The sequence below is a fragment of the Carya illinoinensis genome, chromosome 4 (assembly GCF_018687715.1).
Source record: "Carya illinoinensis cultivar Pawnee chromosome 4, C.illinoinensisPawnee_v1, whole genome shotgun sequence".
Lineage (NCBI taxonomy): Eukaryota > Viridiplantae > Streptophyta > Magnoliopsida > Fagales > Juglandaceae > Carya > Carya illinoinensis.
In genome coordinates, this window is record NC_056755.1 from 18,455,871 (window position 1) to 18,479,788 (window position 23,918).

The 23,918-nt window shown below is 41.3% G+C and overlaps 1 protein-coding gene and 1 non-coding gene across 4 annotated transcripts; both read left to right on the forward strand.

The window, feature by feature from the left end:
* The first annotated feature begins 4,162 nt into the window (after window positions 1-4,162).
* On the forward strand, window positions 4,163-4,235 carry TRNAV-UAC. Its single transcript has one exon. It is a non-coding gene; the product is annotated as a tRNA-Val (tRNA).
* Window positions 4,236-16,801: 12,566 nt separating this feature from the next.
* On the forward strand, window positions 16,802-23,360 carry LOC122307825. 3 transcript variants are annotated; one of them, XM_043120928.1, is made up of 4 exons: window positions 16,802-17,159; window positions 17,665-17,823; window positions 19,287-19,505; window positions 22,983-23,360. In XM_043120928.1, the coding sequence occupies exons 1-4, from the start codon at window positions 16,965-16,967 to the stop codon at window positions 23,322-23,324; spliced, it is 915 nt and encodes a 304-aa protein (XP_042976862.1). In that variant the 5' UTR covers window positions 16,802-16,964; the 3' UTR covers window positions 23,325-23,360. The 3 variants fall into 3 exon arrangements, with proteins under 3 accessions (XP_042976862.1, XP_042976863.1, XP_042976864.1); XM_043120929.1 differs by having other exon boundaries at window positions 19,347-19,505; XM_043120930.1 differs by lacking the exon at window positions 22,983-23,360 and adding an exon at window positions 19,590-19,881.
* Window positions 23,361-23,918: the final 558 nt, after the last annotated feature.

Here is a 23,918-nt window from a genome sequence, read left to right on the forward strand (position 1 = left end):
TTCCGAGACTTCCAGCAACTTAGTACCAAATCCATCATCATTAATGGGTCTTCAACAGAAGATATTGCATCAATAGAAGTAGATGGGAGATCATGTTGTAGAACAGGACTAGGCTTGGAAGTTATGAAAATTGTAGTAGTCACAGTTGAAGAAGTTATATTTTCTTATAGGCAGCCAATCACAGTTCCTTCTAATTCCTTTTGATAGTGCCACGCATTATCCACACTCCCAACTGCCACATAACTATCATTATAGTTACTAGAAAGACACGAAGGAGATAAATGTTTTGTAGCACCAGGGTTGGAAGTTTTTCCTGAAAATCCAATAATGAATTTCCCTACACCTCCTTTTGTATCAGTAGAAGTAGCCTGCAACCATGTTCCATATTGCATGGTAAAGGTGGCTTCAACCTTGTTCAAACACTCAAGATTTCCATGCATAATAACACCACAAGAGAAACAAAACCGTGGTAGCCTCTCATACTAAAATAGCACAAAAACATTTTCACTGAAGGATTGTTTTTAATTTAATTAATATGTTGGTTTATTTATTTTAAATTAATGTATTTTAAATTGATTTTAATTTATTTGATATCATGTTTAATTTATTTTAGTCGTTTTACGGTTTTTAATATCGTTTTCGGCGGATTTATTTTTGGTTTCCGAAGTGAGGATTGGACCTCATTTCTTTTCTTTTCTCTTTTTATTTTTCCCTTTCTCCTTTTCTTTTTCTTATTTTCTTTCTTTTCTTTCTTTTTCTTCTTCTTTCTTCCCCGTTTCCCCTCTCCTGCACGCTACCCCTTCTTTTTCCTTTTACCGTCACTGCCACTTTGGCCGCCCATTGCGCAGCCGTCCAGCGGATGTGTTATACACCACCCCCACCATTCTCTTTCCCTCCCACCAGAAATCATCCCCACCAATTTTCAGAGTCATCGGACTAGCCGTTAGCCGCCACGAGCCACTGGAAGTCACTGCACCTGCTCTGTTTTTCCCCCTGTCGCCGGTTGCTTTCGCAGCCCAGAACCGCTGTTCGCCGGTGGCGTGGCCTACACCACCCACCTAGTTTTCTTCCCCTCTCACCGCTGAACATCCCCACCAAGTTTCACCTCCATCCGAGCCACCGTTAGCCACCACGAGCTCCTCCAAGCCATACGGTTTTTCATCGATTCCGGCGCCGTCGCACCACCTCCGGCCACCATCTCTTCACAGCTTCTTTCCCTACCTCTTACTGATCTAAACCACCCATTTCCGACATTGATCCGTTGCCAGAGTAGCTCCCACGAGCTCAACTCCGTTCAGCCCTTTTTTGGCCTTCGACCGCCATTTCCACCACCACCCACGGCCAAAACTCGTTTCCCTTAACTTCATAAATATCTGAAGACCTTTCCCTATCAATCCCGAGCCTTGTTTTGTCCCCGTTCAAAAATGGGTAATTTATTACCCACGACCACAGTGTAAATTATACTGTTACGTTGCTTTTCTTCCGCCGTTTGCAACGCCGCGAGCTTTCAAAAAATACCATATAGCGCTGTAAGTATTTTTCAAACTCTACTTTTAGATTTAAATATATTTTGCTCTTACAATAAATTATTGTTGTTGGTTGGCTGATTCCGGACTGAGTCCGAGGAGTTCGGGGGTCGGATGGTTTGAGGACGGAGTGCTTGGTTATGTTTGTTTGTGATTTTGGTTGGTTATTCGTGCCATGAGGCGTGCGTTGCATATTGCATATTTGTGTATTTTATTTATTTGAGAAAATCATGTTTTGTTGGCGTAAATGGTTTTCGGGTGTGTGAGTCTCACGAGCCCAAGCCAGGATGGGTTATTATCTCGGTGGAGCTCCTCTGGTCACTCGGGAGTGGATAATACTGAGTGACATCCCCTGGGTTGTCGCAGGATGACGACCGGATCGCACGATACAGTAACGCTGTCGTGTCGACTCCATGGTCCTTAGAGTGGCGGAGACTAGAGGATGGCCTGGCCAGGGACGCGCTGGGCACGAGTCTGGGCATCGCTCGTTTAGGTGTCACACGCGTAGTCGTTACCTGCGGTGTGGTACAGAGTCAGGGTGTACGGATGATCCCTAGGGGAGATCATGGTGCATGCATAATTGGATCGTTTTTATGGTTTTCGGATGTGGGTCATTTTCTGGGAAAATGGCGAGATTTGGTTTCGAGGCTTTTGATCCATTTTATGGGAAAATGGTGGTTTGGGCCATTATCTGGGATAATGGCGAGGATGTGTTAAGGCTTTTGATCCATTTTTTGGGAAAATGGTGGTAGCGGTTTTGGGCTATTATCTGGGATAATGGCGAGGAATGGTTTTAATGGTTATGTTTTTTGCCAAATGGGTTTTTGGCGTGCGTGGAAAAATTATGATTTTATGGGATATGTGCATGGCATTCTTTCATGCATATTGTTGGGTTTAATATGTTTTTATTTAGTGGTATTTGGATTTTGCTTACTTGTAGCACCATTTTTGGTACCGTAGATTTTGATGCAAAGATCGAGAAGGAGGAGGAGGTTGAGCCCGAGGATGCGGCTCTGCCGGAGATCTGAGTTGAAGTTAATATCTTGTTGCTGCTTTGAATTATATTTGGATCTTGTAATATTTTATTATATATGTTTTTGAACAGTTTTGTATTAAATTAAGAAAAATTCTGGTATTTAGTTATTGATTTTGCTTTTCGCTGTGTATTTCTCGTGCACATTCATTGATTTTACACACACTTGGCACGTCGATAGGGTGGTGACCCATGATGTCATCATCTGGACGTCTTGATTTTCCCGTGTTCGTGCGTGGGGATTTGGAGGCGTCACAAACATGATGATCTTTCAGGGATAAGATAGTTCCTCTTGCAAGTGGTTTTGAAAGATCAATCTCAACAAGAACCCGTATGTATTTTGCCCAACCATTGCCATTTTCATCAACTTTCACCTATATAATGTTCCCAATCATTCTACCAATTTGAGATCCCATTGTATGATTCAAGCACTCAAGAGGCAAGTTATGTAATTGCACCCAGAAATAAGCGTGACTGGATACTAACTCATGACCATAAAAAAACTTTAGACAAAGTAGATTCTGATCAAATAGCCAGGGTTGACCATCCCATACTCTCTGAAAATTTTGCTCATTGAATTCTAAAAGAAACAGATTCACTCCAATTTCAACAATGCGAATAACATTACCAACTTTCCATACTTTGAGCATAGTTATCTTAAAGTTCTCATGATTGATTTTCCTTTCAGTCATAATCTTTCCCACAAGGCAGAATTGGTCTTTTGTTAAAGTGTGTTGAACATCAGTATCAAACACTACTACGCCCTCCTTTTCAATATTTGTAAGCCAATATTTCACCTTCCACTCAAGAGTGAACGTATAAAACTTCATCCTCAAGAACTTCAGATAGAGCCTTGAGAGAAACCTCCTTAGAGGTAACCGCTTTCTTAATCACCAGACCCCACTTCCCCAATTCAATGGATACATGTAAAAACTCTTTTCTAGTTTGAAAAGTCAGTCCCTTGGTTTTAACTTAACAATCAATCAACATATATTATATCAATAAATTTAACTTAGAATAAATAAAAATGATAAAATTTATTTTTAAATAAAGAATAACATTTTCCATATACCTTAATAGCGATGATTATTTGAGTCTTGCTACTTTTCCACATGAGTATACTGTTGAAGTTGCCCCATTGATGTTGCACAATCACTTGGTACCACGTGGCTTATTAAAAATATAAAATGGAGTTCGAAATTATGATAAAAATAAATCCTAAATTTCCTCTACCCTTTTATGTTTATGATTTTAATTTTCTTTTAATAAATCACATAGCACTACATGATGGTAACACATCAATGGAACAACTCCAATACTTCAGGCGGCGCAGTAATTTTTCTAAAATAGTTTAATGTGTCCAACTAAATCTCAAAGCTTTCATATATATATATATATATAAGATGGGTATAGATATTCAATATTATATCTTTAAAGATCTCGTTGATTTATTCTTCCTTTTTAAAATATAAAAAATGGGAGCGTTTTTGTTTTGGCGATTGAGTTTATTGGTTCCATGTGCAGGAGACATAACACTTTAGTTATTTGGGGCATTGTTAATTAGTATTATTAAAAATCGTTAAGTGCGCTATATATCGCATGTGTTGCTGTGGTGTAGTGGTTATCACGTCAGTCTTACACACTGAAGGTCCCCAGTTCGATCCTGGGCAGCAACATCTTCTTGTTTTTATTTATCCTCATCTGCTGCAGAGCTGTTCCTAATTCTTATGCCCTTTTGACACTATATGGAAGTTAATATGGGCTCTTCTCAGTAGTCCTCAGAATGGTTTCCATATAATTTTTATTTTCATTTCTTAACTTAATAATTAAGGAATTATTTTTTAATAATGTTATGAATTTTTTAAAAATTTTTAAGAGTATAAAAAATGAATGAAAAAAATAAATAAATAAGGCCATTTGGCCTTATTGGGACCCATTCTCAGGCTACACTTTCAATGGGTGTAGCGCGACTCTTCTACAAATATATGATTAAATATGACGTTATCACTACCTTCATCCTAAATTTTATCATTTTCAAACGTAAGGGTGTACAGGAACCACTCAAATCGGTCGCCACCAACAGGAACCGACCGCTGAAGTCAGGAATTGGACTGAACCAGTGAAGAACCGCTCGGCTGATGGTAGGATCTAAGCTATGTTGAAACGACGTTGTTTTACTTTAATGAGTGAAACGACATTGTTTAAGACCATGGGCTTATTTTGGAATATAATATATATATATATATATATGTTAAGGACGTGTTCCACTTCCCTTCTGCAACCATTCGACCATGTACTGTTAAGAGGCTTTAGTGTAATCCACTTAGAAAAAATCCGATGCTTAAGTCAGTAAATGCAACCAAAGAATTCAGAATGAAGAAGAAAGTTCGATCTTTTACTATCAAGGGTTACCTGATATATATAGGCTCATACATAATACTTATCTTATTTAGAATTTATCATTGTGGATCATCACTCAATACCTTGAATGATCATGTAACTGCATGAGGTCTCTATATTTCCATGAAAGATGGTGTGGTGCATGTACAATTTCAATGCACTTTGGACTCTCTTATTCCCTTCAATCAGCCAATGACCTCTTCTATGGGCTTTTCCCACTTTGGGCTTTTTATGATAGAATTGGCTCTTGTTTAAATAAGTCCTCCAGCTATCTCGCTAATTCTCTTCGCCCTTAGGCATAAGGAATTTATATTAATTAATCCTACCGCTTTGTAAATGTAGTGAACCTCACCATGGGTCTCATATTTGCTTCCAAACCTTATATCTTTTGATGGTTTACCATGAGCTTTGGCGTACGGAAAGCAAATAACTGTGGGTACAAGTCTGGCCCATCCACAACCCTTAAGTGCTCGCCAACTTTCTATTCTTTTCCTGCATCGTTTCACTTTTTCAAAAATCGAGGAGCCCCTATGATTTCCTACTGTCATGGCATAAGGGGAGGAGAGGTTTTCATGCGACGGTTACTTTTCTGCTTTAGTGCTAGGCCATGATGTCTGCATCCATTGGCATTCCATATTTGCTCTTCTTTAAATACCTCTTATTTGTCTCTTTTAATTTTTCCTCTGCTAGCTTTTCTTTCTCTCTGCTTCCTTTCTTGTTTTTGCTTCTTGCCTACTTTGTCTTCTTTCGTTTTCTTGCTTCCTTTCTCTCATCTAGTTTCCATGGCTAACCAAGGTGAAAGCTCTGTACAACCCTTCTAAGTCCCTAAAGGCATGACCTTTGATGGATAGGGGTGGCACTCAGGCCTCCGAGAAAAGCATTTTCCAAGGATTCGAGATGAATATCGTATCCCCAAAATGATTGTGATGGAGGTCCCCTCATCTAGATGTTGTGATGACAAGGGCTTTGCTGGTAAAGTTTCCATAACCGTATACCTCTTGTCGCATGGGTTGAGGCTCCCCTTTTACCGCCCTCTTCGTGATATCTTGGACCTTCTTGATCTGGCACCAGCTCAACTACATCCCTTTGCGTTGAGGGTGTATCTCTGTGCTTGTATCGCCTTCCACATGGTCCTGGAGCCCCTCGGTGACCCCTATCCCGATTTGACTGCCTGTAAATTTTTGGCCTTTTATAATGTGAGGGCTGCCACCAAGGCCAACGTCGTCAGCTTCAGCAAGAAGGATAACGGGCAGGCATTGGCCCGGTTCGAGACTCGTTACTCCCAATGCCAAAGCTTGGACATCCAAGTTTTTTTTTTTTTTTTTTTTTATTACCGTTCAGGGCTGTGAGTTTCCCGCCCAAGAAGACATTTTCAGAGATTTTCCAATTAGGGTGATTTGACACCCTCAACTTGATGACAAGAGCTTGTGAGCTACCATGAAGCCTTTATCTCACCGGGAACTAGCCCAAATTGAAAATGTCCATTCCTGGGCTAAAGCTCATCCTGATGATCTCTAGACCAACTTTTTGTTGACGCCTTTTTATATTGATCAGTTCCTGAGGTCTTCCAATGGATCCTATGTTCAAGGGCGCTCATTTATGATTTCAATCACTATTGCCCATCGTCTACCAAAACTCTCTGAAAAGAGTAAGAGGCGTGACCATGCTACTCAAGGGAAGAAAGAGAAAAAGAGACAATCTGAGAAGGAGGAGACTATCGAGAAAAGGGAGAAAATGAGCAAGAAAAAGAACGAGGATGAAAGCCAATGAAAAAGGACCCGTTTTGAAGATTCTTCTCCCATTTTGCCTCCCACAAGAAAATTTCAACGCCTTCAAAGGGCACCTAGGTCCAAATGCTCCCGTCTCCAGTCGTAGTTGTGCCCTCAGCACCATCCCCTACAAGAGCTTTGGTGCCTTTGGAGGGTGACCAAGTTTGTCTGCTTGCACAGCCAGCCACCACTGTGCTCTTTATGCCACAGTTAGAGGAGACTGCCACACCCTCAAGGGGTGAACAGGTCCAACCATCCACCTCGCCAGCTACTGTTGCTCTCCCTTCACCCCGCTTGTCCCCCACTCAGCCGCCTTCCTCCAATCTGAGGGACATTGAGGGTTTAGCCAGCTTGGCCCTCTTTGACTTGGCTGCTTCCCTCCGAGTCATGTCCACCCTGCATGCTCGCCCACCCCCCTTTAACTGGTGTTGTTTGTGGAGAGGTGGCCAGTGCCTTGTCCACAAATGGGGTAGACAAAGCTTCCCCACTCCAAGAGGGTGACCATGCCGATGCAGTAGAGTGCACACCCTCATGCCGATAGGATGCAAGCAGTGAGGCCGGGGCAAAGCAAACCGCCCTAGAGACCCCACCGACCACTGTCTCTGAGGGAAGCACTCCTTCGCCAGTTGGCAGTGGTGAAGGACTTTCTCTTCCTCTCCTCCACGCCTCATCCTTTGGGGATGATACTGACTCTTTTTCGAGGAGGAGTGGGGTAATTTTCTGCAAAAAGATGCCCACCTGATAGAGATCGACCTGGCTTACACACCGTCCCCCCTTCTGCTAGCACGCCTTGGAGGTCTATTAGAAAAGGTGGTGGCTTCACCTCTGAGGCTTACGGAGGCTTCCTCACTTGGGGTGGTTTTTAGTCTTGGGTAGATCGTTGGGGGCGATACTAGTGGCAGTGCCTCCTCTACAACTGCTGGTGTCCAAACTGAGGCCATTGCTTAGATGACCAATTATTTAAGGGACTGGCTCTTTGAGGTACAAATCAAATTTTTTTCTTCCTTTTTTGTGCTTACACCGTTTCTTACTTTGGATTTTTTCCCCTTCTTTTTGTAGGGAATTAACAATCTAGCAACATGGATTGTGGCAAACTGTGCCTGCCTTGAGGAGGAGGTCAGGGAACGACGCACGCTATGCTATGTTGCCAAACATGCTTTTGAAAAGTGGCGAGTTGATTGGGCTGAGTTGGAAGCCCTGGTTGAGAAGAAGAAAGAGCTGGAGATCCTGCTGGAGCAATCAGAAGGTTACTCCCACTCGTTTTAGGGTGACCTGGAAATGCGTGAGGGGGACGTCCTTGAGCTCCGTGAAGTTGCTCGCCTTGTCCAAGAGGCTAAAGTCAGGAACGACTTTACCCTTATCCTTCTTCAGTTCGAAAGGGACTAGGGCAAGCTCCAACTTTCAGAGGCTCAGAAGAATTTTGAAGTTGAGAAGACCCGCCTAAACTTTGAGCTTCTCGTCCGCGACGGGGAGCTAAACTCCACTCGTGAAGAATTGGCTTGCTCACAAGAAGGCCGTAGTGAGCTGTCACGGGAGTTGGCGGCCTCCGTGGAGAAGGCCCACCTTACCGCCCTTGATCTTTGAGAGGCACAGGGGTCCTTGGCAGAACTCAGGAAACACCACGAGCAGTACAAGGATAGCCATAGAGACCTCGATGAGGATCCTAAGAAGGAAAACTTGGCTCTTGTTGCCACACGCCAAAGGCTGACTGAAAATACAGATGAGCTAGCTACTGCTCAGGTAGAGATCGCACGGCTTCGTGCCCAGTTAACTCATGTTCTATCTTCCAGGGATCATGCCTTTGCTTACGGCCATGGTTCTGGCATTTTGAGGCTTAGGAACCGCCTTCTAGCTGACCCCACCACCAATCTCGAAACTCTAGATCGGGGTTTATTCTCTCCTAAGGAAAATGCCTACTGTCGAGTTGACATGTTTGAGCGTGATAGCATGCTTCCACCTCCCGATGACACTCCTTAGCTTCTTGGCGTGCCTCCTTCTATTTTTTTTTTTATGAAAGTTCTTGTACTTTTCACATGTCTTAATATTGACAAAATTTTGGTACTTCTTACATGTTGTAATATTGTTTTGTTAATGGACTTTTGTTTACAACGATGAGTATCTTTTTACTTTTGTTATTGCACATCTTTGTTCTTTGGTCTTCTTGTTTATGTTTAGATTGTTCTTTTTTTTTTTTGTTTAGACTGTCTTGTCTTTTTTGTTTGTTCTTGGTTAACTTGTAGTGACCTCCACAAGCTTTTTCATAGCACCACAAACTGCCAATGCTTGTTTTTGGTGTTTAGGGGTGGCGTAGTCTAAGGACCTCCGCGCCTCTTTTTCATGGCACCGTAAACTACCAAGGCTTGCTTTTTTTGTTTAGGGGTGGCACGGTCTAAGGACCTCCATGCCTTTTTTTATGGCCCCACAAGCTACTAAGGCTTACTTTTGGTGTTTAGGGATGGCATGGTCTAAGGACCTCCGTGCCCTTTTTTCATGGCACCATAAGCTGCTAAAACTTGCTTTTGGTGTTTTGGGGTGGTCTGGTTTAAGGACCTCCGCACTCCCTTTTCACGACACCACAAGCTGCTAAGGCTTGTTTTTTGTGTTTAAAGATGGCATGGTCTAATGACCTCTACACTCCTCTTCATGGTACCACAAGCTGCTAAGGTTTACTTTTTGGTGTTTAGGAGTGGCATGGTTTGATGACCTCCATGCCCATTTTTTATGGCACCACAAGCTGCTAAGATTTGTTTTTAGTGTTTAGAGATGGCATTGTCTGATGACCTCCGTGACCTTTTTTCATTGCACCATAAACTGCTAAGGCTTGTTCTTGGTGTTTAGAGGTCACGTGATCTGATGACTTCCGCGCCCCTTTCTTATGGTACCACAAGCTACTAAGCCTTATTTCTGGTGTTTAGATGTGGCATAGTCTGATGACCTCTGCGACCCTTTTTCATAGTACCACAAGCTACTAAGACTTGCTTTTGGTATTTAGAGTTGGCATGGTCTGATGACCACCGCGTCCCTTTTTCATGGCACCACAAGCTGTTAAGGCTTGTTTCTGGTATTTAGAGGTGGTGTGGTCTGATGACCTCTGCGCCCCTTTTCATGGTACCCCAAGCTGCTAGGCTTGCTTTTGATGTTTAGACGTGATGTGGTCTGATGACCTCTGCGCCCTCTTTCTTTCGAATGTTCTTTACCTTTTACCGGAAAGTTACTAATAATGTCGAGCACATCAGTTTTTAAGCATTGGCAAACGAATGCAAATTTTTTCGCAACCTGAATATGAACCTTAAATGAATTTGATAGAAATGACAATGCTATAAATGCTACTGATAAAATTTCCTTAAGTGCTCCGTGTTTCAAGGATGTGGCAGCTCCTTGCCTTAGCTATCTTTCAAACGGTATGATCCAGGCCTGTTGTTGGCTATTACAAGATAAGGACCTTCCCATTGGGGCCCCATTTTTCCCTCACTTTGGGTAGTCACTCTGGCCTTCTTTAAAACCAGATCCCCTATTTTAAAAGTCCAGGGCCTTACCCTCTTGTTGAAGTATTGCTCAACTCTTCCTTTTTCCTGCAACATTCTGGCTCCCACTATCTCTCTTTCTTCTTCTAATAAGTTAAGGTACTCCTCCATCTTTTTATGATTCTAGGTGATAGAGAAGTGGCTTGTTCTGTAACTTGGAAGCCCTACCTCGACTGGTGGGACTGGCTAGTGTGAATGGGGATTCCCCTGTTGGGGTTTTTACTGATGTTCTATATGCCCAAAGTACCCCTGGCAACTCATCCGCCCAATCTCCCTTCTTCTCTGCAACCTTCTTCTTCAGGATTGACAGTAATGCTTTGTATGTTGCTTCTGCTTGCCCATTCGCTTTGGGTGACCTGGTGAGGAGTACTTTGCCTTGATTTTCAACTCAGCACACCGCTATTTGTAGTGGTCAGAGTCAAAGTGGCATCCATGTCCATTATCTGTCACTATGCTTTGCGAGATTCCGAATCCACAAACAATATTTTTCCACAAGAACCTTGTTATGACCTTGCTGGTCACGGTTGCCAATGGTCTTGCCACTGCCCACTTTATGAAGTAATCTACAGCAACTATCATGAATTTCACTCCTTTTCCCTGTAGGAAAGGTCTCACCAGGTCTACGCCCCACTGGGCAAAAGGCCAAGGCGTATCACAAATGTTAACTCCTCCCCGGGGGGGGGGGGGGGGGGGCATACGTTATCGGCACATAGGTCTGGCACTTGACACACTTCTTGGTGAACTCCCGAGCATCCCTTAAAGCGTTGGGCCAGTAGTATCCTACCCTAATTGCTTTCCTAGCCAAGGCATTTCCACTAGAATGGTTTCCACATATTCTTTCGTGTATCTCTGCTAATACACACTACGCCTCTTGTGTGGAAATGCATCGCAACAATGGGGCAAAGAAACCCCTCTTAGAAAGGACTCCATCTATGAGTAGGAATCTTGCCACTTTCCTTCTCATCCTCCTCGCCTCTTCCTTTGCTTTAGGTAGCTTTCCTTCATTTAAGTACTCAACCACCCTGCTTGCCCAATCTGGGATGTTGGAGCCCAAGATGCCTACTTCTGCGCCAATGGTGGGGACCTCAGTGACTCTTCTTTTGACTCGCCATGGTAGGGGTGTCTCCTCCATTCTTGATGCTATTTGAGCCAATTTATCAGTGATTTCGTTGCCTTCCCTTGGTATTTGAGTTATAGTGAATGAGAAGAGATTGCGCACCTCCTAGACTTTTGCTAGATATTTTTTCAATTTCTTACTTTTTGTAACGTACAGGCCCAACACCTGATTAACCACTACCTGCTAATCCAATTTTGCCTCTATCTCGGTTGCCCCTATCTTGGTGGCTATAGAAAGTATCGCTATGAGTGCTTCATACTCAGCCTCGTTGTTTGTCACTTTGAATTCCAGTGTGGCCATGTAATATCGTTCCTGGCCATTAGGGCTTAACATATGTATTCCTAGGCCCCTGCCCGCTCGGCAGGATGAGTCATCTATAAAAAAATCCCATGGCTTTCCCAATGGGGCTGCCGTGTCTTCGTAGGGAAAACCTGAGAACTCTGCCACAAAGTCTGCCAATGCTTGACCCTTAACTACCCTTCTTTGCTCAAACTCTAGATCAAATTTGCTAAACTCGATTGCCTATCCTATTAGTCTTCATGTATTATTTGGCTTCCTCAAGGTTTTTGCTAATAGAGCTTCTTTAAGCACCCTTATTGTGTGAGCTTGGAAGTGCGGGCGAAGCTTTCTAGCCATCATTAATAAGGTAAAGGCTAGCATTTTCATCCGAGGGTACTTTACTTCTGCTCCTTTGAGAGCCCAACTTACGTAGTATACGGGATGTTGGGTGATCCCTTCTTCTTTTACCAGGACGATGGATACAGTATGTAGGGATACTGCTAGATATGCAGAGAGCATATCACCTTTCTCTAGCTGCTTTAGGAGGGGCAAACTAGCTAGATACTGCTTCAACTTCTCAAATGCCTCATCACACTCTTTGTTCATGGGATGCACTTTCCGCAGTACTTGAAAAAAAGGGAGGCACTTGTTCGTTAACTTGGCTATAAATCTTCCTAGGGTTGCCACTCTGCCTACCAGTCGCTGAGTTTCATTCAGAATTCTCGGCTGCTTGATGTTGAGTATGGCTTTTATCTTTTCTGGGGAGGCTTCAATTCCTCTCTCAAACACAATAAAACCCAAGAACATCCCTGACTGAACTCCAAAGGCACACTTTGTTGGGTTCAACCTAATTTTACCATTCACAAATCATTAGGGTGAGCTCTTTTCTTTTTATCAACAAGTCATCCACGTAAACCTCCATAGATTTCCTGATTTGTTCTTTAAACATTCGATTTACCAACCTCAGGTAGGTTGCCCCTGCATTCTTCAACCCAAAAGGCATGACCTGGTAGCAATAAAATCCTCGGTATGTTATGAACGAGATTTTTTCCTCATCTGCTGCATGCATCCGTATCTGGTTGTAACCCAAGTATTCATCCATGAAGCTCAACATACAGTGTCTTGTCGTTGCATCCACGATAACATTAATGCGTGGTAATGGGAAGCTATCTTTTGGGCAAGTTTTATTCAGATCTGTGAAGTCTACGCACATTCTTTATTTTCCATTCGCCTTTTTCACTAGAACCAAGTTGGACAACCATTTTGGATAGTGGGCTTCCCTGATAAAACCAGGTGCGAGCAACCTTTCTACCTCCTCTCTAATGGCAGCGTACTTCTCCGTACTGAACGATTTTCTTTTCTGGCGAACTGCCTTGTGCGTAGGGTCCACACCCAAGTAGTGATCAATGACATCATTGTCTATACCAGGCATTTCTCCGTGGCTCCACACAAAGACATCTCTGTGTTCTATCAACAGCTGCTTCAAGGCCTCCTTGTCCACCGGCGGGACTTGTGTCCCAATGTGTGTGGTGGTTCTTGGGAGGTCCACATATAACATCAGGAGCTCTAATGGTTCATTGACTTTAGCATGTTGCTGACTCTAATCGTCCCTGACCTCCACATTCTTTTCTAAAGTCACCTCAAACAGTGGTGCAATGGGTGGTGCAGATGCTTTGTTCTGCTTTGTTACAACACAAACTTCACTTTGGACCTTTCTTAACTCTTGCACATAGCACTCCCGGGCTAGAGCCTGTTCGCTCTGTGATTCCCCCACCCCACTATCGATTGTGAACTTCATCTTAAGGTGGTATGTGGACGTCACTGCCCTGAGATGGTTGAGTGTTAGTCTTCTCAATATGGCATTGTAAGAAGATGGAGCTTTTACCACCAAGAAATCAATCATGGTGGTTGTCGTCTGTGTTCCAATCTTTGCTGTCATCGGGAGGGTGATAACTCCTACAGGCTGGATGGTGTCCTCTTAAGAAACCCTTTAATGGTGTTGGGGAGAACCTTAACTTGCTAACATTGATGCCCATCTTGGTGAACGTCTCCCAAAATAGTATATCAGCTGAACTTTCATTATTCACTAGCACCCGCCTGGTCGTATAGTTAGCTATCACAGGGGTGATCACCAAAGCATCATCATAAGGGTACAACACTCCTTCTCTATCCGCCTCTCTGAAAGATATTACCATCCAATCATTGTTAAGCTTTTGTTGCTTGAGATCTTTGTCTGCTACAAATACTTATTCATATATCGCCTTTCAATCATACGCCTTCCAACTGGATGTGGAAACACCGCCCCCAGCAAAACCTTCCACTATGGTCCTTATTTCCCCTATGGGTGCTCTGTTCCTGTCGCCTCTTAGGGGTGCCCTGTTTCCATCGTTCTAGCGGCCACCAACTCGGTGCCTTTGCTCTAGGCTACTGCTCCGTCTGGTCTCCTGCCTAGATTCCTGGTGCCTTCTTGGTTTAGATCGCTCTGCCACCATTCGTTACAATTCGTTTGTTCTTGCTAGTTCAGCTACTCTCTTCTTTATGGTTGTATAGTCCTTAGTCTAATGTGAACTTGTCTGATGATATTTGCAGTAGCGACTACCTGTCTTGAGCGGGCGGTGGTCTTCCCTCTCATTCTCTTCTTCTCGTACATTTGAATTGCTATGTATAAGTCTAGGATGGTGATCTGGCCGCCTTTCCCGTGCTCTTTCTTACCTACTCGCCTTGGCCTTCATGTCAACCTGTCCACTCCTCCGCTCTATCTTCTTATCCTCCTTACAAGGATCCACCAAAGATTGCAGTGTATTATTTGCATTAACAAAGTCATTCGACCTATCTATGAATTTCTTAAGGGTGGAAGGAGTCTTTCGGGAAAACTCTGCCATAAAGGGACTGCGTGGCCATACTCCTCCCAGAAGGGTGGCAAGGATAATCTTTTCATCCTGGTCATGCATTGTCGACCGCTCTTTGTTGAAGCGGGTAAAATAAGCCTTCAGTTCTCGTCCTCTTTTTGCTTGACTTTTAGCAGGTAGGCAGTTGGGTGCCGACGCCTCCTGCTAGGCATAAACTGAGTTAGAAACTGCTTTTCCAATTCTTCGAAGCTATCTATCGACTTTGGTTTAAGGGTTCCGAGCATCCTTTTGCCATCCCCTTTAAGGTCAAAGGGAAACCCCGGCATGCAATCTCGTTCGAAAAATCGTGGAGCATGATGTGGGCTTTGAAGTTTTTCAAATGATTTACTGGATCTTTGGATCCATCATACATGTCTGTTTGAGGAACTCTGAATTTTGGTGGGAGCGGCATGGCCATAATCCGTGGGCTATATGGCAGATTTTTCTGGTGTAGCAGGCATTCCACTTAGGAAGATCCCCCCATCCTCTTCGCCATCTCCTCGTGCTTTCTTGCCAGTTCCTTCAATTCATCATGCATCTTTTCCTTCTCTGTTCGCCCCATATTTGCCTCAGTATTGCATTGTGCCTCCACCTCGCTCTACTCATTGTGAGCAGGCATAACGGTATCACCAGATTCAGCGTTCTTCCACTGCAGGTCGTCGTTTTCCTTCTACAAGATTTCCATGGCTTCCAACACCTTCCTCAGTCTCTCCTCCGCCGTTGCTAATTGTGCCTCCATAGATGATGACAATGTATCCACCACTCGACTTGCTACGGAACGTGTTATAGTTGGCATGTGAGAACCACGTTGAATAATTAAATACCTTGAATGATCATGTAATTACATGAGATCTCTATCTTTTTGTGAAAGATGGCGTGGTGCATATACAATTTCGATACACTTTGGATTCTTTTATTCCCTTCAATCAGCCAAGAACCTCTTCTATGGGCTTTTTTCATCTTGAGCTTTTATGATAGAATGGACTCTCGGTTTAAATAGGCCCTCCAATATATATATTTATATATTAAATATTTTAAAACAGTATATAAAATAAGGAAAAATTTAGTTGCAAGTATACTTGTGCATTAATATGTGTATTAATTTATTTTGATTGATTAAAAAGTAAATCTTATTAAAAATAGTATTAATTTAAATTTTAAATATGAAAAAATTAATATGATATGTAAATTAATATAGGACTGTTCATTTTAACCGGTCAGCCGACCCGACCCGAAATTTCCGAAATAATCAACCCGATTTAACCGACCCGTATTGAGAAAGAACGGAAACGGAAGACTTCCGCTTTGTTCCAGATTTTTTTGGTTCGGATCGGTTAATAATCGATTACCGAATAATAAATCACCTACTTCCCCTAAAGTGATGTTAATAAATTTTTTTTTCCCCATCGGAGTCTCTGACCTCTCCCACCATCCCTCGCAGCTCGTAGACACTTTTCTCTAACCTCACCCTCGCCGTCGGCCCGTCACAACTTGCTTAAGTTTCTCTATCTCACAGGCTCCAGCTCGCAGCTCGTTTTCTCTCGCATCTCCCTCGCAGACCGCAGCTCGCTTGCTCTAAGGATTTGTTTGTCTCGGTTTCACCTCTTTCTATATATCTGATCTAAAGCAAGAAGGGGGAGAGAGAGAGAGAGAGAGCTTCTGTTAATAAGTTGTTGTTCTTCAAAGGCAAGTTTTGATCTGTTATTTCCATTTATTTCTCAATTGTCGATTGTTTTGATGGAAAAACTGTTATAATTTTTTGGGTAATTTTGGTACTGTAATATACGGTCGATGAGTATTGACAATTTATCTCAGAGGCCTTCTTCTGTGAGTTTGGCTGAAGTGAGGAATTTTTGGCACAGCTGCTGACACCAACCCCTCCAATCATGAATATTTTCTTCGGATCCTGCAAGTTTGGTTGAAGTTCTTGCTTTTCCAATTTTGTGCTTTTTTCTTTGGTTGGTCTAATTTTACAAGCAATTCTAATTATGTAATTCTTTACCTTTTTTGGCTTCTACTATTCTAATTATGATCGGAATAACCGATCCCAATCGGATTCCATTTTATTTCGACAAATCGGGTTACGGAAAATCGGAAGCGGAAGCTCAATTCGGAAGTGGCATCTCCGGGTAGGGTCGGAAATGCAAAATCCGGGTCGGCTCGGGTCAGAAGAACACCCCTAAATTAATATGTGACTTTATTTATATATAATAAAATTTATAAAATAATATTAATATCGAAATATTTTATTTTAGTTCCAGCCTTTGATGCGGTATTCAAAACTTTAGTTTTGACGAGAAGGAGAAGGTAAAAGTGGCTCGCTCCATCACCGATTCACCTCACTGGTGACTCGGTGAGACCAGTGGGGACGTTTGGAGATAAAAGGTTTAGCTCTTGTCGGGAAGGAGACTGGAGAGCTTGATCGGAAATGATATTGTTACAGTGCGCTTCTGTTTATCTTACACCACCCAAATTTAGCACAGAATCTAGGAAACTGCCAGATTCCTTTCTATCTCCAAATTCTCTCCTCCGTTCCTCCGTATTCAAATCTAACCCAAGCTCGAAAGCTTCTTTCAAGCGTTCTTGCGCGCAAAATGAAGACGCCCACGAAGCCTCTATTCAGGTAGATTCACTTCTGCTGCTACACTTTTTTGTTTTCAAATCTTAATTCATGTCTGTTTTCACTCTCTCTGTTGTTAGTGGAGACTTCTTCCTTTTTTTTTTTTCTTTTTTTCTTTTTTTCCTGCTAGTAATTAGTGAAAAAGGACTTTTTGAAGGTTTAAGATAATAGGCTTTTACGATTACGTTTACATAGAGGTTCTCTTCCAGTGAACAAAGGAAACATTTTGGGGAATGTCTACTTACAAATGGGTTTTAAAAAATATACCAAAAAAGGTTCTCGTTTTCATAATGGATTTATGGTCATTTCTTACTTTCCTCCATATTCGATTTCGGTTATTTTCTATTGTAAATGTGAACAAGTTTAGATTTTCTTGATTATTTTAGAAACGTAATGTAATTGAAATGTATTGGTTAGATAATTAGCGAGTTTTAACTATATACCTTTCGAGTTCTCTGTATGTTGATTCAAATACGTGAATAGGGTTTTTTGTGATTCTGGATTATAGGGGTTCTCAGTGCTGGCAGGAGATATTCCTTGGGATAGAGGCAGTATATGGAGCACAATGGCCTTTTACATGTTTTGTCTGCATATTCCTTTGAGTTTCGGAGGCTTATCTGTGGTTGCTGCGATATTGCATGAACCTCTTCTTGATCCAGAGACTGAGGTGAGTGCAGTGGATCTATAAGATCAATAATTGCATTTATCACATTCTGTTTGAGTAATGAAGCAGGAATGTTGTCCTGATCATTAAAGATCTATCCTATTCTTCTTGTTTCTTTTCTGTTTTGATATTATATGATTTTTTCACCTTTTTTTTTTTTCCCAAGAAGATGTAATCAAAATGATGCTGTCCATAATCAACGCTCGCATTATAGAGTGGTGTAGGAGTAGTCTATCTGACCTTAGTCTGAGTTTCTTTCCTTATCTATGTATATATATATATATATTTTTTTTGGGGGGGGGGGGGGGGGGGGGGGTGTGTCTGTGGGGATCTGATACGTTTATTTTGGGAAAATAGTTTGGATAGACATCGGCCATAAAGTGAGGCTAATAAAACCATATAGTTTATTTATTTTGATAGATATACCATATAATTGATTTTCCCATAATATTCACTATCTACTTAGAACGAGGATTTGGACTTGAAGCCAGTTACTCTTGTTTCCATGAGCATGGAGATATTAAATATGATGTGATACTCTTTTTATTTTTTTTAAAAAAAAAAAATTGTTGCAGTATAATAGAAAATCATGTTGCGCTGTTTTAAAAAATTATTTGCATTATATTTAACTCTTTATCATGGGCCTAATTCAGTCACGTGACTTCCTTGAACAAATCAAATCAAGACTCTGAAGTTGGGGATTTGATAGGCTTGTGTCATGGATCTCATGATATTGGGTAGTGCTGGAATTGTTAAGGAACCAAGTCTTTTAGGTTGAGGAGTCTTAATAAGACTTGATATGTGATAGATGACAAATTGTGATGCTTGCACTAATCACTTGGAAGGTGAAGCGCAATTATGGATTCAATTTTACTAGGAAAACATAGAGGACGTCTCTTGGGAGATCCTAAGAGACTGCCTTGTGCAATTCGAAGATATTTTCAGTGACCTTAACCTATTGAAATGACATGGTTTTGTCCTTGAATACCATGGACAATCAAGTGGCTGCTGAGTAGATCCAGGTATCCTACACTGCCAAAAGTGAGGAGTTTTATTAGTGAATGGAAAAGAAAGCGTTAGAAATGAAGTGCAATCATTTTTAGACTGTTTTCCCTCTGTGCTGCGGTGAACTTGGTCCCTTCTTTATAAAGGGTATAGCGCTTACAGTCCCGGCCCCAAAAATAGCTTTTTGGAAAATATTCTTGTTTGGCCTCCAACGAATTTAGCTTTTATGTCTATTTCCTTTATAGACCAGTTTTGTTTCCAACATAAGTCAATCTAAAAAAAAATGCAAAGTATCTTGTTTTTTTGTTGTCAGTAGGCCAGTTACACACTCAATCTCGCTAGAAGGTAACAATTTCTTTGTTCAAATTCTCAATTTGTCTGAGTTTTTGAAGCATAAAGTTGAGCAATAATGTTTCGTTTTTTTTTTTTTTTTTTTTTTATAACTTTCTTAACCATTACAGGCAATATCACTTCTTATAGCTCAGATTCTAGAGCTCATTGCTACTCTGTTGCTTCTACAGTGGACTGCTAAGCCTAGATACAATTTTTTGAACTTACTTAGAGCCAACACATTATCAAGAGAGCGGAACTGGTTGTTGGCATCAGTACTAGGATTTGGGTTTCTATTTCTGTTGGTGTTTCTTACATCAATCCTAGCTGACAGATTGATTGGACCCAAGGTTGGTGCAATAAGGTTTCTCCTTTTGCTTTTCTTTTTTCTTTGATATAAATTTCATTAAAGAGTTGAAAATGCACAATCTAAGTATACAGGATGATACAAGAAGGATACCTACATAGCAAAACAAGAAAATCATGGAAGACTCTTATTTGACACTTTGATCCAACACCAACAATTGAGACAATTTTTTCCCTTTTGTTGTTGAGTTTTCAGAAAGCAAAGTAAGATTATATCTTAAATGAATGGACCTGTATATTTGTGCCATTTAAGGATAGGCGTAGGGGCTGTGCGTGTCAAAAATAAAATTAAGTGGAGTATGTCAAAAATAAATTTGAGGATTTACTCTCCATTTACCTAATACATGCATGTTTAGTGTACTAGAAGTTTTTTGATATGTATGTTTAATGTACTTGAAATTGGAATCAGTATATTGTGGTGGTTGAAAAAAAATTGGATAATGGAATGGAATAGAATGAACTTCATCTGTCATTGCTGAATAACTAGTCTTAAGCATGCATGATGCACAAGAATGGTTAAATTTATTAAATGAAAACTTTTGTGATTAAGTTAGCATGCCTTGAAGCATTATGGAATGGATAGAAACCTTTAAATGAGTGCAATATTAACGTTTGATCTCCAACATTTTTGGTTGAGCTATTTGATCTTCTATTTTCTTTCACTTATTTGTTTCTATGTTAATTATGAGAAACCTCACAAAATATGTTTGAGGGAAGAGAGGGATCCAGAACTTCATATTAACAAAAGCTTCATGTTTTGAAAATGATATAGTAACCAGTCGTGTATCCTTGTGATGTACTGGAAAAAAGGTTAATTTTTTATTTTATTTTATATTTTAATTATACTCATAACATGACTTGGAGTCGTTTTGATTACTAATTGAAATAAATTAGCTATAAATGAAAGAAGGCAAAGTGTTGTATAGGGAAAAGGATGCAGTGTTCCAGATTTTCAAATTCCAAATTGTATAATATTTATTGATATGGCCTTTTAAATTATTCTAAACTTAAATGGCCAAATTTATGGCTATTGAATGTAAGAATCGATGGGTGGCTCAATAGGAGCAAAAATTTGTGTTTGTAAGTTATATATGTCATAAATATAGGTGTGCATCATGGCATTATCATAAGCAAGCAAGCATGCAATACTTCATTGCCATAGAAGGAACTTCATACCATTCGACAAGTTTCTAATGTGGATTCTGATAGGTCCCAAACTCCCGTAATATGCAAATAAATAAATGGGTTTCTCTTCGGGTGAGAAAGTACCGCAAGGTTCTGGAAAACAATTGATTACCTCCCCAATTGATATCCTTTGGCTGCTTTAAATAAGCCAAGCCATGTACAAGGAAACCGAAATAAAAGGAAAGCTTGCTAACTAATAATTGAACTACAAAGCACGTAAAACAGAGTATAAAACAGAGCATGCAAATACATAAAAACAGAATAAAACTAACGGAAATAAAAGTAACATAAAACACGTAAAACTCTCAACTATCCATTCCACTTTTGCACGTTAAGCCACGACCCAGTCCATCAAGTGTACTCCTCATTCTTCACGTGGCCATAACTTCTTCCACTACGTCCCACCTTCCTATTTGCATGCCGCATAGTTTGTTACGTCCAACGTTATCCCTGTATTTGGAATTTTGGCTTAAGGGACTTACATGACTTATCAATACTTCCCCCATTAAGTGGACCTTGTCCTCAAGGTCCACACTTGGAAACATGTCCAGCAGCTTACTTGTAGGCTCCCAGGTCGCCTCATCTGCCTAACAATGCTTCCATTGGACCAAATTTATTTCACTGCACCTCCAACTTGGTTAGCCTCCAATGCCTGTTGATCAGTGATTTCCTCTAGTATCACGTTGCCAGCTCCCGCATATCCTTCCAAGAGCAACAATTGTGCTTTTTGGCATTTATGTCTTGCCGTGAATCGTTCATTGCAGTTGAAACAGAGACCTTGAGCCATTCTCCTTTGCATTTGCTCCCATGTTAAGCGCCTGATTGGAACAACAGGTGCTGCGGAAGCTACACTAGCTGCTGGTGGAAGAGTTAGAGTTGCTCGTGTAGGTGGGGGTTACAGTAAGAACTCCGGCTGCCGTGTAAGTTGATCGTCTCGCATCTGTGCCAAGTTAATGGCATCCTTGAGGGACTGAGGTGTAAACATTTGAATTCCATCAGCAATTTCAGCTTTTAAGCCGCCCATGAACGTCCCTACCAACGCTCTTTGTGTCCATCCACGTACCTTGTTACCAAGCTTCTCAAACTCCCATTGGTATTCTCTCAACGTTCCCAGCTGCTTGATTCTTGAGAGGGCTTCATCAAAATTTTCGCAGCCTGATGGTCCGAAGCGAGCCCATAATTCTTCTTCAAATATTTCCCATGAAATCACTTGACCTTCTTCCTGTAGTGTCTTGCGAAGCCATTGCCACCACTGGTTGGCCTCCCCTTCAAGATGGTAAGCAGACATTGGAATCTTTTGGTTCTTTGCAGTGCCCTGGTATTCAAAGAATTGTTCCACCCGATTTAACCACTCTGTTGGATTGTCTCCAGAGAAGCGTGGAAATTCGAGCTTGGCTGATTTGGACGAGACGATCTGCCGACCTCCATCGTTGCCTTCTCGATGAGGGTTGCCGTGGTTGGGGTTCTCCTGATTTGTGATCAGCACACTCGAAAGACGATGGAGAGCTTCCTCCATCCGCTGTAGACCTTCTTGAACTGTCCCGAGTCCCAACTCCAGGTGCTCAATTCGCTCCTTGTTAGTGCCCATAGGAAACCTGCTCTGATGCCAATGATAGGTTCCAAACTCACGTAATATGCAAATAAATAAATGGGTTTCTCTTCAGGTGAGAAAGTACCGCAATGTTCTGGAAAACAATTGATTACCTCCCCAATTGATATCCTTCGCTGCTTTAAATAAGCCAAGCCATGTACAAGGAAACCGAAATAAAAGGAAAGCTTGCTAACTAATAACTGAACTACAAAGCACGTAAAACAGAGTATAAAACAGAGCATGCAAATACATAAAAACAGAATAAAACTAACGGAAATAAAAGTAATGTAAAACACGTAAAACTCTCAACTATCCATTCCACTTCTGCACATTAAGCCACGACCCAGTCCATCCAGTGTACTCCTCATTCTTCACGTGGCCATAACTTCTTCCACTACGTCCCACCTTCCTATCAGCATGCCGCATAGCTTGTTATGTCCAACGTTATCCCAGTATTTGGAATTTTGGCTTAAGGGACTTACATGACTTATCAGATTCTGATTCTAGTTTTTCATTATCCTCGTCTTTAATATTTTTCTACATCTCTAAATACAGTGTATATAAATGTCTTCAGGATATGTTTATTGGCGGGGCCTAGTTTTGAAAATTTTGGTGCTTTGATTTTGGAGTTTTTCTTTTCTATTTTCCCTTATCAAGCTACAACTCTTATGCCATACGCATGCAGGCTGTTAACAACCCCATAGTGAAGGAGATCCTCCTGAGCAGTGACATCTCAAGAGCAACTTGTGTGCTTGTTTACTGTATTGTGACACCTCTTTTGGAAGAAACTGTTTATAGAGGTTTTCTTTTGACATCAATTTCATCAAGAATGAAATGGCAGAAAGCAATCTTCGTAAGTTCAGTCATCTTTAGCGCTGCACACTTCTCTGGCGATAACTTTTTACAGTTGTCCATCATCGGGTGTGTCCTAGGATGCTCTTATTGCTGGACTGGAAACTTAAGTTCCTCCATTGTCATACATTCTCTGTACAATGCCTTGACTCTCATGTTAACATTGCTGTCATGATTATAAAATTTAATCCATTTTGATAGAGTTTCGCCAGATGATCTCTAGAAGAGTTTTTCTACTTGCAAGCCGATATGAAAGTAGAAAGGTTAATTTTTCTATGACAAGAAGTAATTTTTCTTAAGCCAGGTTAATTTGCAGTGGATGACAAGAAGTATGCTGCTTGAAGTTCGATAGAAAATCAATATTTGTGTCTGAATAATCTATGACACTACTGTGCTTGAAAGAAGCCAAGTTCCCAAGAGCTTCAAGAACGTTGGAGCTGATTGGTCCTGATCTACTGCCTTGTGCATGATTTTGAAAAATGGGATTCCAAGATCACACTTGAACCCCACTAGAATTTCAACCTAAAAACAGCATTTTGCACGATCTTATGTTCATTGCAATTCATAAGTCTTCCTCTATGATACCTGACAACCACTCCAAAAGCAACTGAGTGAAAGTGATCATAACACTATGGAATTTTCCTGGGGGTAATTACGAATCGGCCCGCATAGAATGCATTCATATATATTAAAACCATCAAATCTGATCATTTGTCTAAGCCGTCTTCTGCTCTCTTATGTTTACCAGCGTGCCTGCTAAAGGTGTACT